The sequence below is a fragment of the Salarias fasciatus genome, chromosome 6 (genome assembly GCF_902148845.1).
Source record: "Salarias fasciatus chromosome 6, fSalaFa1.1, whole genome shotgun sequence".
In the NCBI taxonomy this organism is placed as follows: domain Eukaryota; kingdom Metazoa; phylum Chordata; class Actinopteri; order Blenniiformes; family Blenniidae; genus Salarias; species Salarias fasciatus.
The window spans coordinates 3,310,338-3,325,856 of record NC_043750.1 but is presented as its reverse complement, the minus strand read 5'-3'; the positions used below and the strand labels follow the sequence as shown (position 1 = coordinate 3,325,856).

At 57.9% G+C, this 15,519-nt stretch overlaps 1 protein-coding gene across 1 annotated transcript; it reads left to right on the top strand.

Moving 5' to 3' along the window:
* Positions 1-8,588: 8,588 nt before the first annotated feature.
* LOC115391126 (rho-related GTP-binding protein RhoU-like) lies at positions 8,589-13,728 on the top strand. The gene is made up of 4 exons (XM_030095236.1): positions 8,589-8,917; positions 9,016-9,074; positions 12,981-13,457; positions 13,507-13,728. Exons 1-4 carry the CDS (start codon positions 8,647-8,649, stop codon positions 13,726-13,728), a joined length of 1,029 nt encoding a protein of 342 aa, XP_029951096.1. The 5' UTR covers positions 8,589-8,646.
* The last annotated feature ends 1,791 nt before the right edge of the window (positions 13,729-15,519 follow it).

Here is a 15,519-nt window from a genome sequence, read left to right as displayed (position 1 = left end):
AGGGTTGGAAAAAAGACCCAGCAGGTTTCAGAGTGAGGACTGCTGCTTGTGTCCTCAGTGATTTCATGTAGAGTCTGATGAACGATCCAAGGTGAACAGGTTTTACCTGCTGTGTGTGAGATCTGAACGCAGAGTGGTTTGGAACACAGGAGAGCTGGTTTTCAGCTGACAGTTTTGATTTTGACAGAAAAGTCTGAGGTTTTGTGAATGTAGCGTGGATTTCTGGATTTGTGTTTAAGGTTTTCAGAAAATGGAGGTTTCAAGAAATGTGTTTCAGCAGTTGTGAAAAACTGTAAAACATGGATCTATGAAGCATCTGCCCCCTGCTGGAAACACCGGGAAGCGTTCCGAACCTTTCCCCGGGATTCATCGTCTGTAACGTTCTGTGAAGCCCGGAGGAGAGGAACCGTTCTGGAGGTTCTGTGAAGCCCGGAGGAGAGGAACCGTTCTGGAGGTTCTGTGAAGCCCGGAGGAGAGGAACCGTTCTGGAGGTTCTGTGAAGCCCGGAGGAGAGGAACCGTTCTGGAGGTTCTGTGAAGCCCGGAGGAGAGGAACCGTTCTGGAGGTTCTGTGAAGCCTGGAGGAGAGGAACCGTTCTGGAGGTTCTGTGAAGCCCAGACCTACGGCTCGTCCAGCGCTCGGGCAGAATGTGAGTCCAGCTGCAGAATCAGCTGATGAGCGTCGCCAGACCTTCCTGTTGCAGATCCGCTAAATTGATACATCCACAGACTTTCTTTTCTTCTCTCTCACCCCCCTGCCCCCCCCCCCCCCCCCCCCCCCCCCCCCCCCCCCTGCAGGATTTTCCCATCCCGGCTGAGGGACCCTGCTCCTTTGTGCAGCTTCTAATGATCATTGTAATGATGGCTTGTCCATCTTTGATAAGAAACAGCACGGCCCTCATTAAAGGGCCGGGGCCCCGGGTTCTCATGCCCCCCCCCCCCCCCCCCCCCCCCCCCCCCCCCCCCCCCCCAGCCGGACAGCAGGCGAGGGGCGGCCAGACGACACCGTGGCACACGCCTGTTGACCGAGCCACAAAGCAGAAGCGTGTGACACTCACCCCACCCCCCGCCGCTCCCACACACACACACACACACACACACACACACACACACACACACACACACACACACACACAGCCTCCCTCTCCACAGACGGTTTTTTACCATCAGCTGATCTCTCCCTTTCCCACACATCTACCAGACTGGATGCCCTCATCCCCCTTCCAGGACCACACACACACACACACACACACACACACACCACACACACACACACACACACACCACACACACACACACACACTTCACCATCAGCTGCCATGCAAGGTGTGTAAAGAAGCTGCTGCTCCTCAGGCCCTGCAGCCCCCGGGGGGCAGTGGTGGATATTGTTGTGGTGTGTGTGTGTGTGTGTGTGTGTGTGTGTGTGTGTGTGTGTGTGTGTGTGTGTGTGTGTGCTAATTCACTGATTCACATACAGGCAGTGTGTCTTGGCGCTGTTGGTGGAGGAGGGTGTGGCAGGTGGGTGGGGCTGAGGCGGTGCAGGTGGGGGGTTGTGTGTAGGGGGGTGTGGGGGGGTGTGGCGGTGTGGGGGGGTGTGGGGGTGGTGGGGGCCGCGGCTGCCGGGGTCAGGCCTGTGTGTCCTGGGAAAGTTGGGTTCTCCATTTAAACGTGCACATGTTGCGGCCTTCTGGTGGCTGCGTGAATGCAGGCGGTGACAGATGGCCTCAGCCATAACTATGGAGCCCGAACCCCGACCCCCCCGGGGAGGGGGGGCTCAGCTGATCCTGTCAAAGAGAGAGATGAGGAGAGAGACGGAGGAGGATGACGGTGTGTGTGTTTGTGTGTGTGTGTGTGTTATAACGTGGGGGGGGGGGGGGGGGGGGGGGGCTTAATCCCAAACTCTAAATTGAGTTAATGTGTTCGCTGGTCTGAAGATCCAGATCAGGGTCTGGAGGAGCAGGGGGGAGTGGCAGCTTGTGTGTGTGTGTGTGAGTGTGTGTGTGTGTGTGTGTGTGTGTGTGTGTGTCTGACTCTTGTCCTAATCCTGTTATGCAGCGTTGTCAGTGCCCAAAACCGGTTGTGTTCTGGAGAAGTGTGTAGCAGCAGTACCAGCAGTACTAGCAGTACCAGCAGTACAGCAGTACCAGCAGTACCAGCAGTACCAGCAGTACCAGCAGTACTAGCAGTAGCAGCAGTACTAGTATACCAGCAGTACAGCAGCAGTAGTTTCTATGAACACTCAGCTGAGTCAGTCTTTGGTTTCAGATCTTTGCTCATATCGATCACTTCTCCAGTTTTATTTCATGTTTTTGCATGTTATGCCCGTCGGTTCACGACCTCGTTGGCGGTTCCATGACCTCGTTGGCAGGTTCCAGATCGCGGTTTCCATGACCTCGTTGCGGTTCCACGACCTCGTTGGCGGTCGTCCCACGACCTCGTTGGTTCAGACCTCGGTTTGGCGGTTCCATGACCTCGTCGGTTCCACGACCTCGTTGGCGTTCCTGCCTCGTCGGGGTTTCCATGACCTCCGTTCCGCGTTCCATGACCTGCCCCTCGTTGGCGGTTCATGACCTCGTCGTTCCACGACCCTCGTTGGCGGTTCCTGACCTCGTTGGCGGTTCCATGACCTCGTTGGCGGTTCCACGACCTCGTTGGCGGTTCCATGACCTCGTTGGCGGTTCCATGACCTCGTCGGTTCCATGACCATCGTTCGCGGTTCCACGACCTCGTTGGCGGTTCCACGACCTCGTTGGCGGTTCCATGACCTCGTCGGTTCCACGACCCTCGTTGGCAGTTCCATGACCCTCGTTGGCGGTTCCACGACCTCGTTGGCGGTTCCATGACCTCGTTGGCGGTTCCATGACCTCGTTGGCGGTTCCATGACCTCGTTGGCGGTTCCACGACCTCGTTGGCGGTTCCATGACCTCGTTGGCGGTTCCACGACCTCGTGGCGGTTCCATGACCTCGTTGGCGGTTCCATGACCTCGGCGTTCCACGACGCCTGCTTTGCCCCACAGGGCATAAACGGACCGTGAGGTTCTGAAGGAGGACACCGGCTCAGACCTGAAGCTGAAGCGTTGGTCAGGACCAGACTTGTCTCCCCGGGTTGCTACTTCCTGTCTCCTGTCTTGCTTCTTTCCTCCTTCCGGGACCGACAGCGGCGCTCTGACGTTCTGCGGCGTTCCGAGGAAACGGCCGGCGTTCCGTTCCGCCTCCGGCCTGAAGCAGGGTTCTGCTGAGCTGCTGCAGGGACTGAAGGCTCCACAGGATCCCGGTGATGCTGCTTCTGTCCACTGGGGGGCAGCAGAGAGCTGGCCTGCTGCTGTGAAGTCAGGTTGTGAATCAGGGTCTGGGTGTAGTGAGCCTGAAGCGCGGTTGTGACTGCAGCCTGAGACACTCATCCAGAGACACCTGTCTCCAGGTGTGTCTCCGGGTGTGTCTCCAGGTGTGTGTGTCTCCAGGTGTGTGTCTCCAGGTGTGTGTGTCTCCAGGTGTGTGTGTCCAGGTGTGTGTCTCCAGGTGTGTCTCCAGGTGTGTCTCCGGGTGTGTGTGTCCAGGTTTGTGTCTCCAGGTATGTGTCTCCAGGTGTGTGTGTCTCCAGGTGTGTGTGTCCAGGTGTGTGTGTCTCCAGGTGTGTGTCTCCAGGTGTGTGTGTCTCCAGGTGTGTGTGTCCAGGTGTGTGTGTCTCCAGGTGTGTGTGTCCAGGTGGGACTAACAGGATTAGTGTGTGTGTGAATGTGTGTGTTCTTTGTTGTGTTCCCTCCCTCTCTCTCCCTCTCTCTCCCTCTCTCCCTCTCTCTCCCTCTCTCTCTCTCTCTCTCTCTCCCTCTCTCCCTCTCTCTCTCTCTCTCTCCCTCTCTCTCTCCCCTCTCTCTCTCCTCTCCCTCTCTCTCTCTCTCTGCCTCTCTCTGCCTCTCTCTCTCTCTCTCTCTGCCTCTCTCTGACTCTCTCTCTCCCTCTCTCTCTCCTCCCTCTCTCTCTGTCTCTCTCTCTCTCTCTCTGTTTTTTGTTGGGGTTAAATCGTTAAATTGCAGCTTCTGTTTCTCCAGAGGAGGCTGAACTGAACCGACCAGAAGAAGAAGAAGAAGAGGAGTGGAGGAAGATCAGACTGAAAACAGCAGTATTTCACGCTTCTCGTAGTTGATAGTAGTTTGTAGAGATGCAGACGCTTTTAATGAGACAGATGTTGCATTTGAGGATTTCCTGTTTTCATCATGTTGAAACTCAGTATGAATCAAAATAAAATATAATAATTAATATGGAAACAATACTGTGACGATTCAAAGATAAAAACCATAACAGTGATTATAAAATCCAATTCAATTCAATTTTATTTTATTTATAGAGCACATTTAAAAAAACAACTTCTGTTGACCAAAGTAAAAAGAAAAAGATAGAATAAATAGATGAAAATAACAGGCTCAACTAAACATATAATAAAACACAGAGAAGACAAACGAGACACCAAGAATATCCTCCAGTTTCACTAGTGTTTAGAAAACCTTCCAGAAGAGCTGTGCTTTCAGTCTGGACTTAAACTGTCCCACAGTCTGGGAGGACCTGACACCGGGCGGGGCTGTTCCAGAGGGGGGGCTGTTCCAGAGGGGGGGCTGTTCCAGAGGGGGGGGCAGCTACAGAGAAGGCTCTGTCACCTCTGGTTTTGAGCCTGGCTTTAGGGACAACCGACCGGAGCGGTCAGCTGACCTCAGGCCTCTGGGGGGCGTGTCGGGCTGCAGCATGTCAGTCCGGTATGGAAGGAGCTCAGCACAGGCTGATGTGATCCTGCTTCTTGTTTCAGTCAGAGCCGGGCTGCAGCATTCTGGACACTCTGCAGGCGCTGCAGGAGCCCTGGTCCATCCTGGTCCAGCTGTGGTCCAGCCCTGGTCCTTCCCTGGTCCAGTCCTGGTCCAGCCCTGGTCCAGCCCTGGTCCAGCCCTGGTCCTTCCCTGGTCCAGCCCTGGTCCAGCCCTGGTCCTTCCCTGGTCCAGTCCTGGTCCAGCCCTGGTCCTTCCCTGGTCCAGCCCTGGTCAGCTGTGGTCCAGCCCTGGTCCTTCCCATGGTCCAGCCCTGGTCCAGCCCTGTCCTTCCCTGGTCCAGCCCTGTCCCTTCCCTGGTCCAGCCCTGTCCCCCTGGTCCTCCTGGTCCTGCTCTGTCTGGTCCAGCTCTGGTCCAGCCCTGGTCCTTCCCTGGTCCTTCCCTGGTCCTGCTCTGGTCCAGCCCTGGTCCTGCTCTGGTCCTGCTCTGGTCCAGCCCTGGTCCAGCCCTGGTCCTTCCCTGGTCCTGCTCTGGTCCTGCTCTGGTCCAGCCCTGGTCCAGCCCTGGTCCTTCCCTGGTCCTGCTCTGGTCCTGCTCTGGTCCAGCCCTGGTCCAGCCTGGTCCTTCCCTGGTCCTGCTCTGGTCCAGCCCTGGTCCTGCCCTGGTCCAGCCCTGGTCCTGCCCTGGTCCAGCCCTGGTCCTTCCCTGGTCCTTCTCTGGTCCTGCTCTGGTCCAGCCCTGGTCCAGCCCTGGTCCTTCCCTGGTCCTGCCCTGGTCCAGCCCTGGTCCTTCCCTGGTCCTGCTCTGGTCCTGCTCTGGTCCAGCCCTGGTCCAGCCCTGGTCCTTCCCTGGTCCTGCCCTGGTCCAGCCCTGGTCCTTCCCTGGTCCTGCTCTGGTCCTGCTCTGGTCCAGCCCTGGTCCTCCCTGGTCCTTCCCTGGTCCAGCCCTGGTCCTTCCCTGGTCCTGCCCTGGTCCAGCCCTGGTCCTGCCCTGGTCCAGCCCTGGTCCTTCCTGGTCCTGCTCTGGTCCTGCTCTGGTCCAGCCCTGGTCCAGCCCTGGTCCTTCCCTGGTCCTTCCCTGGTCCATCCCTGGTCCTTCCCTGGTCCAGCCCTGGTCCTGCCCTGGTCCTGCCCTGGTCCTTCCCTGGTCCTGCTCTGGTCCAGCCCTGGTCCAGCCCTGGTCCTTCCCTGGTCTGCTCTGGTCCTGCTCTGGTCCAGCCCTGGTCCAGCCCTGGTCTGCTCTGGTCCTGCTCTGGTCCAGCCCTGGTCCAGCCCTGGTCCTTCCCTGGTCCTGCTCTGGTCCTGCTCTGGTCCAGCCCTGGTCCAGCCCTGGTCCTTCCCTGGTCCTGCTCTGGTCCAGCCCTGGTCCTGCCCTGCCTGGTCCAGCCCTGGTCCTGCCCTGGTCCAGCCCTGGTCCTTCCCTGGTCCTGCTCTGGTCCTGCTCTGGTCCAGCCCTGGTCCAGCCTGGTCCTTCCCTGGTCCTGCCCTGGTCCAGCCCTGGTCCTTCCCTGGTCCTGCTCTGGTCCTGCTCTGGTCCAGCCCTGGTCCAGCCCTGGTCCTTCCCTGGTCCTGCCCTGGTCCAGCCCTGGTCCTTCCCTGGTCCTGCTCTGGTCCTGCTCTGGTCCAGCCCTAGTCCTTCCCTGGTCCTTCCCTGGTCCAGCCCTGGTCCTGCTCTGGTCCAGCCCTGGTCCTTCCTGGTCCTGCCCTGGTCCAGCCCTGCCTTCCCTGGTCCTGCTCTGGTCCAGCTCTGGTCCAGCCCTGGTCCTTCCCTGGTCCTTCCCTGGTCCTGCTCTGGTCCAGCCCTGGTCCTGCTCTGGTCCTGCTCTGGTCCAGCCCTGGTCCAGCCCTGGTCCTTCCCTGGTCCTGCTCTGGTCCTGCTCTGGTCCAGCCCTGGTCCAGCCCTGGTCTTCCCTGGTCCTGCTCTGGTCCTGCTCTGGTCCAGCCCTGGTCCAGCCCTGGTCCTTCCCTGGTCCTGCTCTGGTCCTGCTCTGGTCCAGCCCTGGTCCAGCCCTGGTCCTTCCTGGTCTGCTCTGGTCCAGCCCTGGTCCTGCCCTGGTCCAGCCCTGGTCCTGCCCTGGTCCAGCCCTGGTCCTTCCCTGGTCCTGCTCTGGTCCTGCTCTGGTCCAGCCCTGGTCCAGCCCTGGTCCTTCCCTGGTCCTGCCCTGGTCCAGCCCTGGTCCTTCCTGGTCCGCTCTGGTCCTGCTCTGGTCCAGCCTGGTCCAGCCCTGGTCCTTCCCTGGTCCTGCCCTGGTCCAGCCCTGGTCCTCCCTGGTCCTGCTCTGGTCCTGCTCTGGTCCAGCCCTGGTCCTTCCCTGGTCCTTCCCTGGTCCAGCCCTGGTCCTTCCCTGGTCCTGCCTGGTCCAGCCCTGGTCCTGCCTGGTCCAGCCCTGGTCCTTCCCTGGTCCTGCTCTGGTCCTGCTCTGGTCCAGCCCTGGTCCAGCCCTGGTCCTTCCCTGGTCCTTCCCTGGTCCATCCCTGGTCCTTCCCTGGTCCTGCCCTGGTCCTGCCCTGGTCCAGCCCTGGTCCTTCCCTGGTCCTGCTCTGGTCCTTCTCTGGTCCAGCCCTGGTCCAGCCCTGGTCCTGCCCTGGTCCAGCCCTGGTCCAGCCCTGGTCCTGCCCTGGTCCTTCCCTGGTCCTGCTCTGGTCCTTCCCTGGTCCAGCCCTGGTCCAGCCCTGGTCCTGCCCTGGTCCTGCCCTGGTCCAGCCCTGGTCCTTCCCTGGTCCTGCTCTGGTCCTCCCTGTCCAGCCCTGGTCCAGCCCTGGTCCTGCCCTGGTCCTGCCTGGTCCTGCCCTGGTCCAGCCCTGGTCCAGCCCTGGTCCTGCCCTGGTCCTGCCCTGGTCCTGCCCTGGTCCAGCCCTGGTCCAGCCCTGGTCCAGCCCAACATACAAAGCATCCCAATAATCCAACCAGAAGTGATCAAAGCGTGGCTCGCTGTCCAAGTCCACCAGAGGAAGATCAGACTGATTTTGTCCTGAGTCCTCAGATGGACGGAGCTGGTCTTGATAACAGAACTGATGTCCACCATCACCCCGGCAGGAGGAGGACAGAGGACAATAACACTGTCATGTCCTTGCAGGGGGACAGAAGGACAGTGGGACAGGAGGACAGAGGGACAGGAGGACAGAGGGACAGGAGGACAGAGGGACAGAAGGACGGGAGGACAGTGGGACAGGAGGACAGGAGGACAGAGGGACAGAAGGACAGGAGGACAGAGGGACAGGAGGACAGAGGGACAGAAGGACGGGAGGACAGTGGGACAGGAGGACAGAGGGACAGAAGGACAGTGGGACAGGAGGACAGGAGGGCGGAGGGACAGAGGGACAGAAGGACAGGAGGACGGGAGGACAGAGGGACAGGAGACTTCTTTCGTCACAGTTTTGTTTGGAGAAGTTTGATAGAACTTGTTGTGGTTCTGATACTGGAGACTTCCTTCTGCAAACCGCTGATGGACACACACACACACACACACACACACACACGCACACACACACACACAGCCTCCATTCAGCCTTTCAGCAACGGATTGAGGACTCGAACCAGGAATCAGTCACGGCGCGGTGGCAGTGCTCTCCACTGCTGCACCATGCCGCTCCCTGCAGACTGGCTGAAGTGAAGGGAGTGATGAAGAGTGCTGTCCTCTGCTCCTCCTCCTCCTCCTCCCCCCCGGGGGGGCCTGGAGGTCTCTGCTGACGGCTCTCCCAGCTTCATGCGGCTCCGCGCGCCAGCTTAAGCCTCTTATCACGCACGAGCAGCAGATGCAGCGAGAAAGCCAATCAGGAGCTCCCGCTGAGCGGCCGTGCCACACGCACACACACACACACACACACATATGGAGCTCGCGCGGAGTCTCCGGCAGATCTGAGCCGCTTCTCCCGCGCGCCGCCACGCAGCCATGCTCCCGCAGGACACCGCAGAGCAGCAGAAGTGTCGCCGCGTGTCGGACCCGGTGTGCGGGCCGGAGCTCGGCCCCGCGCCGCCGCCGCCGCCGCCCAGGCGCGCCAGGAACCGGGACAAGCGGCGGCGCTCCGGGTCGGCGCCGGAGCGGCGGGTGAGCTGCGTCCTGGTGGGGGACGCCGCGGTGGGGAAGACCAGCCTGGTGCTCAGCTACACCACCAACGGCTTCCCGGCGGACTACGTCCCCACGGCGCTGGACAACTTCACAGGTAGCGCGGGGTGCGCGGTTCGCGCGGGGCGCGACGCACGGAGCCCGCTTCTTCTCTGTGACTGCTGACCTCTGACCTCTGACCTGTGGTCTCTGCAGTGATGGTGGCGGTGGACGGGAAGCCGGTGAGGCTGCAGCTCTGCGACACGGCTGGACAGGTGAGACTCATCCTGTCCCCCTGTCCCCCTGTCCTCCTGCTCACCTGTCCCCCTGTCCTCCTGTCCTGCTGTCCCCCTGTCCCCTCCGGTCTGTCTGACTGGGAGACACTCATCCTCTTCTTCCTCACAGCTGATCGGTCCTGATCAGCTGATCGGTCCTGATTGGTCCTGATCGGTCCTGATCAGCTGATCGGTCCTGTTTGGTCCTGATCAGCTGATCAGTCCTGATCAGTCCTGATCGGTCCTGATCAGTCCTGATCAGCTGATCGGTCCTGATTGGTCCTGATCAGCTCATTGGTCCTGATCAGCTGATCAGTCCTGATCGGTCCTGATCGGTCCTGATCAGCTGATCGGTCCTGTTTGGTCCTGATCGGTCCTGATCGGTCCTGATCAGCTGATCGGTCCTGATTGGTCCTGATCAGCTCATTGGTCCTGATCAGCTGATCAGTCCTGATCGGTCCTGATTGGTCCTGATCAGCTGATCGGTCCTGTTTGGTCCTGATCGGTCCTGATCGGTCCTGATCAGCTGATCGGTCCTGATTGGTCCTGATCAGCTGATTGGTGCTGATCAGTCCTGATCGGTCCTGATCGGTCCTGATCAGCTGATCGGTCCTGATCGGTCCTGATCCGTCCTGATCAGTCCTGTTTGGTCCTGATCAGTCCTGATCGGTCTTGATCAGCTGATCGGTCCTGATTGGTCCTGATCAGCTGATCAGTCCTGATCAGTCCTGATCGGTCCTGATCGGTCCTGATCAGTCCTGTTTGGTCCTGATCGGTCCTGATCAGATGATCGGTCCTGATTGGTCCTGGTCAGCTGATCGGTCCTGATCGGTCCTGATCGGTCCTGATTGGTCCTGATCAGCTGATCGGTCCTGATCGGTCCTGATCAGCTGATCGGTCCTGATCGGTCCTGATCAGCTGAGCCGCCTTGACATTAGGAGTCTGTGTTTGTGTCGCGCGCCCCGCAGCCTGCTTTAGTGCCTGACCCTCCGCAGCGCACAGCGCCCCCTGCTGGCTGGAGCCTGCCAGTGTTTCAGGGCTCTCCCACTCTGCGCGGCGTCGCCCTCTGCTGGTCGGTGGCGGTAACGCACTCCTCCCAAAGTCTTTTATTTTCACTCTGTTTACTTTATTTCATGTACTTTGTCATGACTGCAGCTTTTCCTGCCTTCTTAGTCTGATTCAGGCTGTTTTTGCCATTGTGACCTTTGACCCTTCTGATTGGCTGTGGAGAGTTTTATTGAAAATGAGAAAATCAGATTTAGAGGAAGCGAAATGTCTTCAGATGGACGGACGGTCCAGAGTCTCCCGAGGAAGGAAAAAAACAAACGTGACGAATCAGCATGGAGCTGAGTCAGGGACGTCCAGGGACGTCCACGGGACCGTCCTCCCGCCGTCCAGAGGTGTGTGTGGCACTGCAGACAACACACACACTCAGCAGAAAGCTGGACAAGCCCGGTGAGGGACAGTCCATGTCCAGACAGAGATCGACTCATTCTGGGACAGAAGACAACTTCTCCAGGGGGACAGAGTCCTCCAGGGGGACAGAGTCCTCTGCCAGGTGAGGCTCGCTGCTGGAGTGGACACCCCTTCAGTCGTCTTGGTGTTCTTACAGCTGGACCAATCTGGACTAATCTGGACTAATCTGGACCATCTGGACCATCTGGACCATCTGGACCAATCCCAGCAGGACGGGATCCTGAACCACAGTGGATCCAGAACAGGACGGTGGACAGACGGACCAGGGGTCTTACCCATAAAGCTCGCTGCACAAAACCAGCCCCAGACTCTGCGCAGCGGCTCCTCTGAGCCAGACCTGGTACCGCGTGGGACTCTGGTCCTCGCCGCCAACACAGCAGCTGCCGTAAGGACAGCGCAGTCCAGAGGAACTAGGAGGAGACGAGGAAGCAGAAGGAAACGGAATGAAAGTCCTTTATTTGTCCGCATGGAGAAACTGCAGGTTCGCAGCGGCAAGAAACGGAGAAAGAAAAGTAGAAAAATACAAAAAAAACCAACCATACAAGGAAAAGTTAGATATAATTTATGCAAAATTAGGATAGATATAATTACATAACAGAAATATACTGACCGACACAACTAATTATTAAATATAAATTGAATATAATATAAATACAAATTTAAGACAGATATAATTAAGTAATAGATATAAACTGACAGATATAAATCAAACATAATTGGCACAGAGATCTAAGACAGACATAATGAGATAAATAACAGATATCAAGATATACATGAGCAGATAGACAATTAAGATATACTGTACGTTTAAGACGGACAGATATGTAGACCATACTAATAACAGATATCAGTTAAATAAACTAGTGCTGTCAGTTTTAATCGCGTTGATCGCAATTAATCGTGATTAATTCATGGAGAGCTGTCAGCAATGAACTTTTTTAAAGCTGCTGTAGGCAGGATTTTGCTAGTCAATGCTAATGTTTCTGTGTTTTCTTTGGATTAAATGTTAGAGTATCCATTGATAATCCTTTAGGAGTGTAGCATAACTGCTCTACCGCGAGGGCGCAGCGTTTCCATCTGTCTCTGTTCTGAGCTGAAAAGGAATCTCCACAGCTCCAGGTATCTTTGACCAATCAGAAGAGCCCCTGAGGCTCTAACCGTGATTGGTCGAGGGGCGCTCGTCGCACGTTCTTGTGGGAGGGGCTTAACTTGCGTAAGGGCGTGATGTCAGAGAAAACAGGACAGGATTGGCTGTGCTGGGTTTCAAATCGCCATCTTAGATGGGTCAAATCGCCATCTTAATTAGGTAACCCTAAGCAAGATGGCGGAGATGCGGAATCCTGCCTACAGCACCTTTAACGTTGAGATTAATCGCAATGAAGAAGCTAATCCTCATAAATCAGTCCCAATGTCAGGAAAAAGACTATTATCCTGGAGTTCTTTTCTTTGACCCAACTGGCAAACCTCAATGGATTAATCACGATTAAAACTGACAGCACTAAAATAAACTCTTGAGACAGATACATATGTACAGTATGATAACAGATAAAAGTTAAATAACTGTCTTTGTCTCTGCACTTACAAATACCTACCGTCTCTTGTACATAATAATTCTTCTCATGATACACACTTCAAATTGTTCTCACTCAAATGGAAAATTGACACAGAAAGTGTTTGCTGTGTCGCCACGGCCATGTCTGACCTCTGAACCCGAATCCTCCGGGTCCTCAGCCTCTCTGAGCTGCAGAGCGTTAAACCTGCTGTGATGAAGCCTGGACGCTCCGTCAGGCTGTGGAACCAGTTCACTACATGCTGATGTTGGGTTTGTTTTAAGGTGTTTCTGCCATGTGGAGACTCTCTGGATTCTGACAGCTCTCCTTCAAGTGGGACACTTTCCTCACTCCAGCAGTAGAGTCCCGATGGCTCTGGTCCTGCTCCACTCAGTGTCTCCGTCTGTCCCTCTGCTGTGTCCTCCAGAGAGGACGGCAGACCGGCTCTCCTCCTCGCCATGAGGGTTCGGGTTTCTGTCTCCTGAAGAGTCGCTTCCTGGGTCGTTTACCGTCCTTCCTGCAGGTCACGGCGCTCTGCGCCGCGCCCTCTACTGTACCCACATTTCATTCATGAGTTCATCTGCACACCATATATGGTGCCAGGGGGCGGAGTTGGGGGATTGTGGGCGGGGTCGGCCACCTTCTGGTTCTCCGCAGGATTTGGATCCGTTACTTGGACATTGCGGACAGCTGAGCTGCGGACAGGTTTCTAGCTCCAGATGTTTTTGCAGACAGAAGTTCCCGCGCTGCGCTGCTGTCAGAGGTTCACAGGCGAGGCCCCAGAGCCCGAAGAGAGCCGGCGCCGCGCAGAGGCTGTCTTTGATGTGTGTGTGTGTGTGTGTGTGTCCGCTGCAGTCAGTCCCTGTGTTGTCCCCTGCAGGACGATCTGGACCGCCTGGGCCCGCTGGTCTACCGGACCGCCGACGTCTTCCTGCTGGTCTACAGCGTGGTGCGGCCCGCCTCGCTCCAGAACCTGGCCCGCCGCTGGGTCCCGGAGATCCGGCGGCAGCGGCCCGGGGCGCCGCTGGTTCTGGTCGGGACCCAGCTGGACCTGCGGGAGGACGTCCAGGTCCTGATCCAGCTGGCGCGGCGCGGCGAGCGGCCGCTGGACGCGGAGGACGGCCGGCGCCGGGCCCGGCAGCTCGGCGCCGCCGGCTTCGCCGAGTGCTCCGCCCTGACCCAGCAGAACCTCAAGGACGCCTTCGACGCCGCCATCCTGGCCGGCGTCCGGCCGCCGGACCGGGACCGGGACCGGGACCGGGACCAGGACCGGGACCAGAGGCTCACCCTGAGGAAGAAGACCCCCGAGAAGATCCGGAGCCTGTCGGCGGCCTGGTGGACCCGGATCAGCTGCCTGGTCGGGGGAGGCGGCCCGGACGGCAGATGAGGCGGTTCTGATCCACCAGAACCACCAGAACCACCAGATCCCCCTGATCCACCAGAACCACCACAACCACCAGATCCCCCTGATCCACCAGAACCACCAGATCCTCCTGACCCTCCTGACCCACCTGACCCACCAGAACCCCCAGATCCCCCTGATCCACCAGAACCCCCAGAACTCTGCTTTTTCCCGGGTTCCTCCCGGTCCCTCCAACAGAGCTGATCTGAAGCAGAACTCAGACTGAACCTCCAGGGCGTCGGCGCTGGACGCTGATTGGCCGGTTGATGTGGTTCTGCTCCGTCCTGGCTGCAGTGTGTTTTGTGTCTGTGCTGTGATTGGCTGCCGTCGGTCCTCCAGTGCTGTGATTGGCTGCCGTCGGTCCTCCAGTGCTGTGATTGGCTGCCGTCCACTCGGCTGCTCCATTACAGGTTTGACCGCTCGTCTCAGATTTGGTCCTTTGATGCGGCGGAACTGCGACGGTCTGATGGAGAACACCTGCAGGAGGACACATTAACGGAACCAGGAGAACCTGGAGCCTCCGGTCTGTCTCGGGCCTCATAGAACCCGGAGAACGTGGTCTGTAAAGGTTTGAGATCAGATCAGTTTCCTCGTTCCTGGATGACGCAGAGCGGGCCTGGCACGCCATGCTCAGGGACGCAGTGCTGTGTGGAACACATCGAGTCAGTCTGGCACGCCGGCAGCAGAGCGCCGCAGCCCGGCGAGGCCTCCAGCGTCCTGCGGACCGCTCTCCGCACTACTTCGGACCGGTTCTACTTTTGCCGAGGCGCAGCGGAGCCGGAGTCCATTTCCCATCATGTCAAAGCAGCAACAGGAAAATAAAAGAGAGCAACATCCGTTTTATCAAAATCAGATGACTACAAAGGTTGACTTTTTTTTATTCCGAGGCATATTATTGATATAAATATCTATACAGATCACTACTGAAGCTGTCACACAGGTTTTTACATGTAAATAAAAGCGTAAATATACACTTTTATGGATGAGTGTTTTATTTTGAAGCCTGAACACGCTCTGGCATCGCAAAACAAAGGAGTAGTGAAGTTTTTAATCTGGAGAGCAGCATGGCTGACGAAGAGAAAGTGATCCTGGAGGAACAAGACCCAGAATCCTCTCTGACAGCAGTCATCCTGTTTCTAAAGACGCCAGCAGGAAGGAGAGCACTCGGGCAGCAGCAGCTGGAGCCGCTGGTGTGAGCGGTGAGTGAACTGTAACGATACGAAGCGCCTGTTCAAACATGTTTACACGGAGATCGTCATGGAAACATAATCCCACGCATGGCTGAGCGCTCCTCTGGTCAGAAGGCGGAGTGCGGAGACCACAGGATCATCAAGCTTCAGGTTCAGGAGATGAAACGCTTCAGTGAAGCGAGGCTCCAGCTGGACAGCGGCTTCCTGCTTCCTGCCTCTGTGTGACCGGGGCCCTGGTCCTCTGGACCGCTGAGACCAGCAGCCGGGGGGGGGGTTGGGCGGCCCTGGTCCTCTGGACCGGTGAGACCAGCAGCCGGGGGGGGGGTTGGGCGGCCCTGGTCCTCTGGACCGCTGAGACCAGCAGCCGAGGGGGGGGGGGGGGTTGGGTGGCCCTGAGCTGGATCTCGGTGATCTGCTGTTGCTCTTCCTGCTAACCGAAGCTGACAGGACCAGCTGGACCGGATTGGACCAGCTGGACCGGATTAGCCCAGCATATGGAGCCTGGCTCTGTCAGCTGACGGAGGAGGAGCAGCTGGCTCCGCCCCCGCAGCGGCGCTCCTGGTTTTAACCCTGAAACCGTCTGGCGGTGAGACGGACGTCTGCTCTGATCCTCAGGAGTCCAGACAGTTTATGGAGTTCAAATCCTTCCAGGACCCCAGAACCCCAGGACCCCAGGACCCCAGAACCTCAGGACCCCAGAACCCCAGGACCCCAGAACCTCAGGACCCCAGAACCCCAGGACCCCAGAACCTCAGGACCTCAGGACCCCAGAACCTCAGGACCCCAGGACCCCAGAACCTCAGGACCCCAGAACCTCAGGACCCCAG

Excerpts from the sequence above, each read along its gene's own strand:
- LOC115391126 (XM_030095236.1), top strand. The coding sequence starts at position 8,647 with ATGCTCCCGCAGGACACCGCAGAGCAGCAGAAGTGTCGCCGCGTGTCG. Across the intron at positions 8,918-9,015 it reads GGCGCTGGACAACTTCACAG|TGATGGTGGCGGTGGACGGG; the intron begins GTAGCGCGGGGT and ends TGGTCTCTGCAG. Across the intron at positions 9,075-12,980 it reads TCTGCGACACGGCTGGACAG|GACGATCTGGACCGCCTGGG; the intron begins GTGAGACTCATC and ends TGTCCCCTGCAG.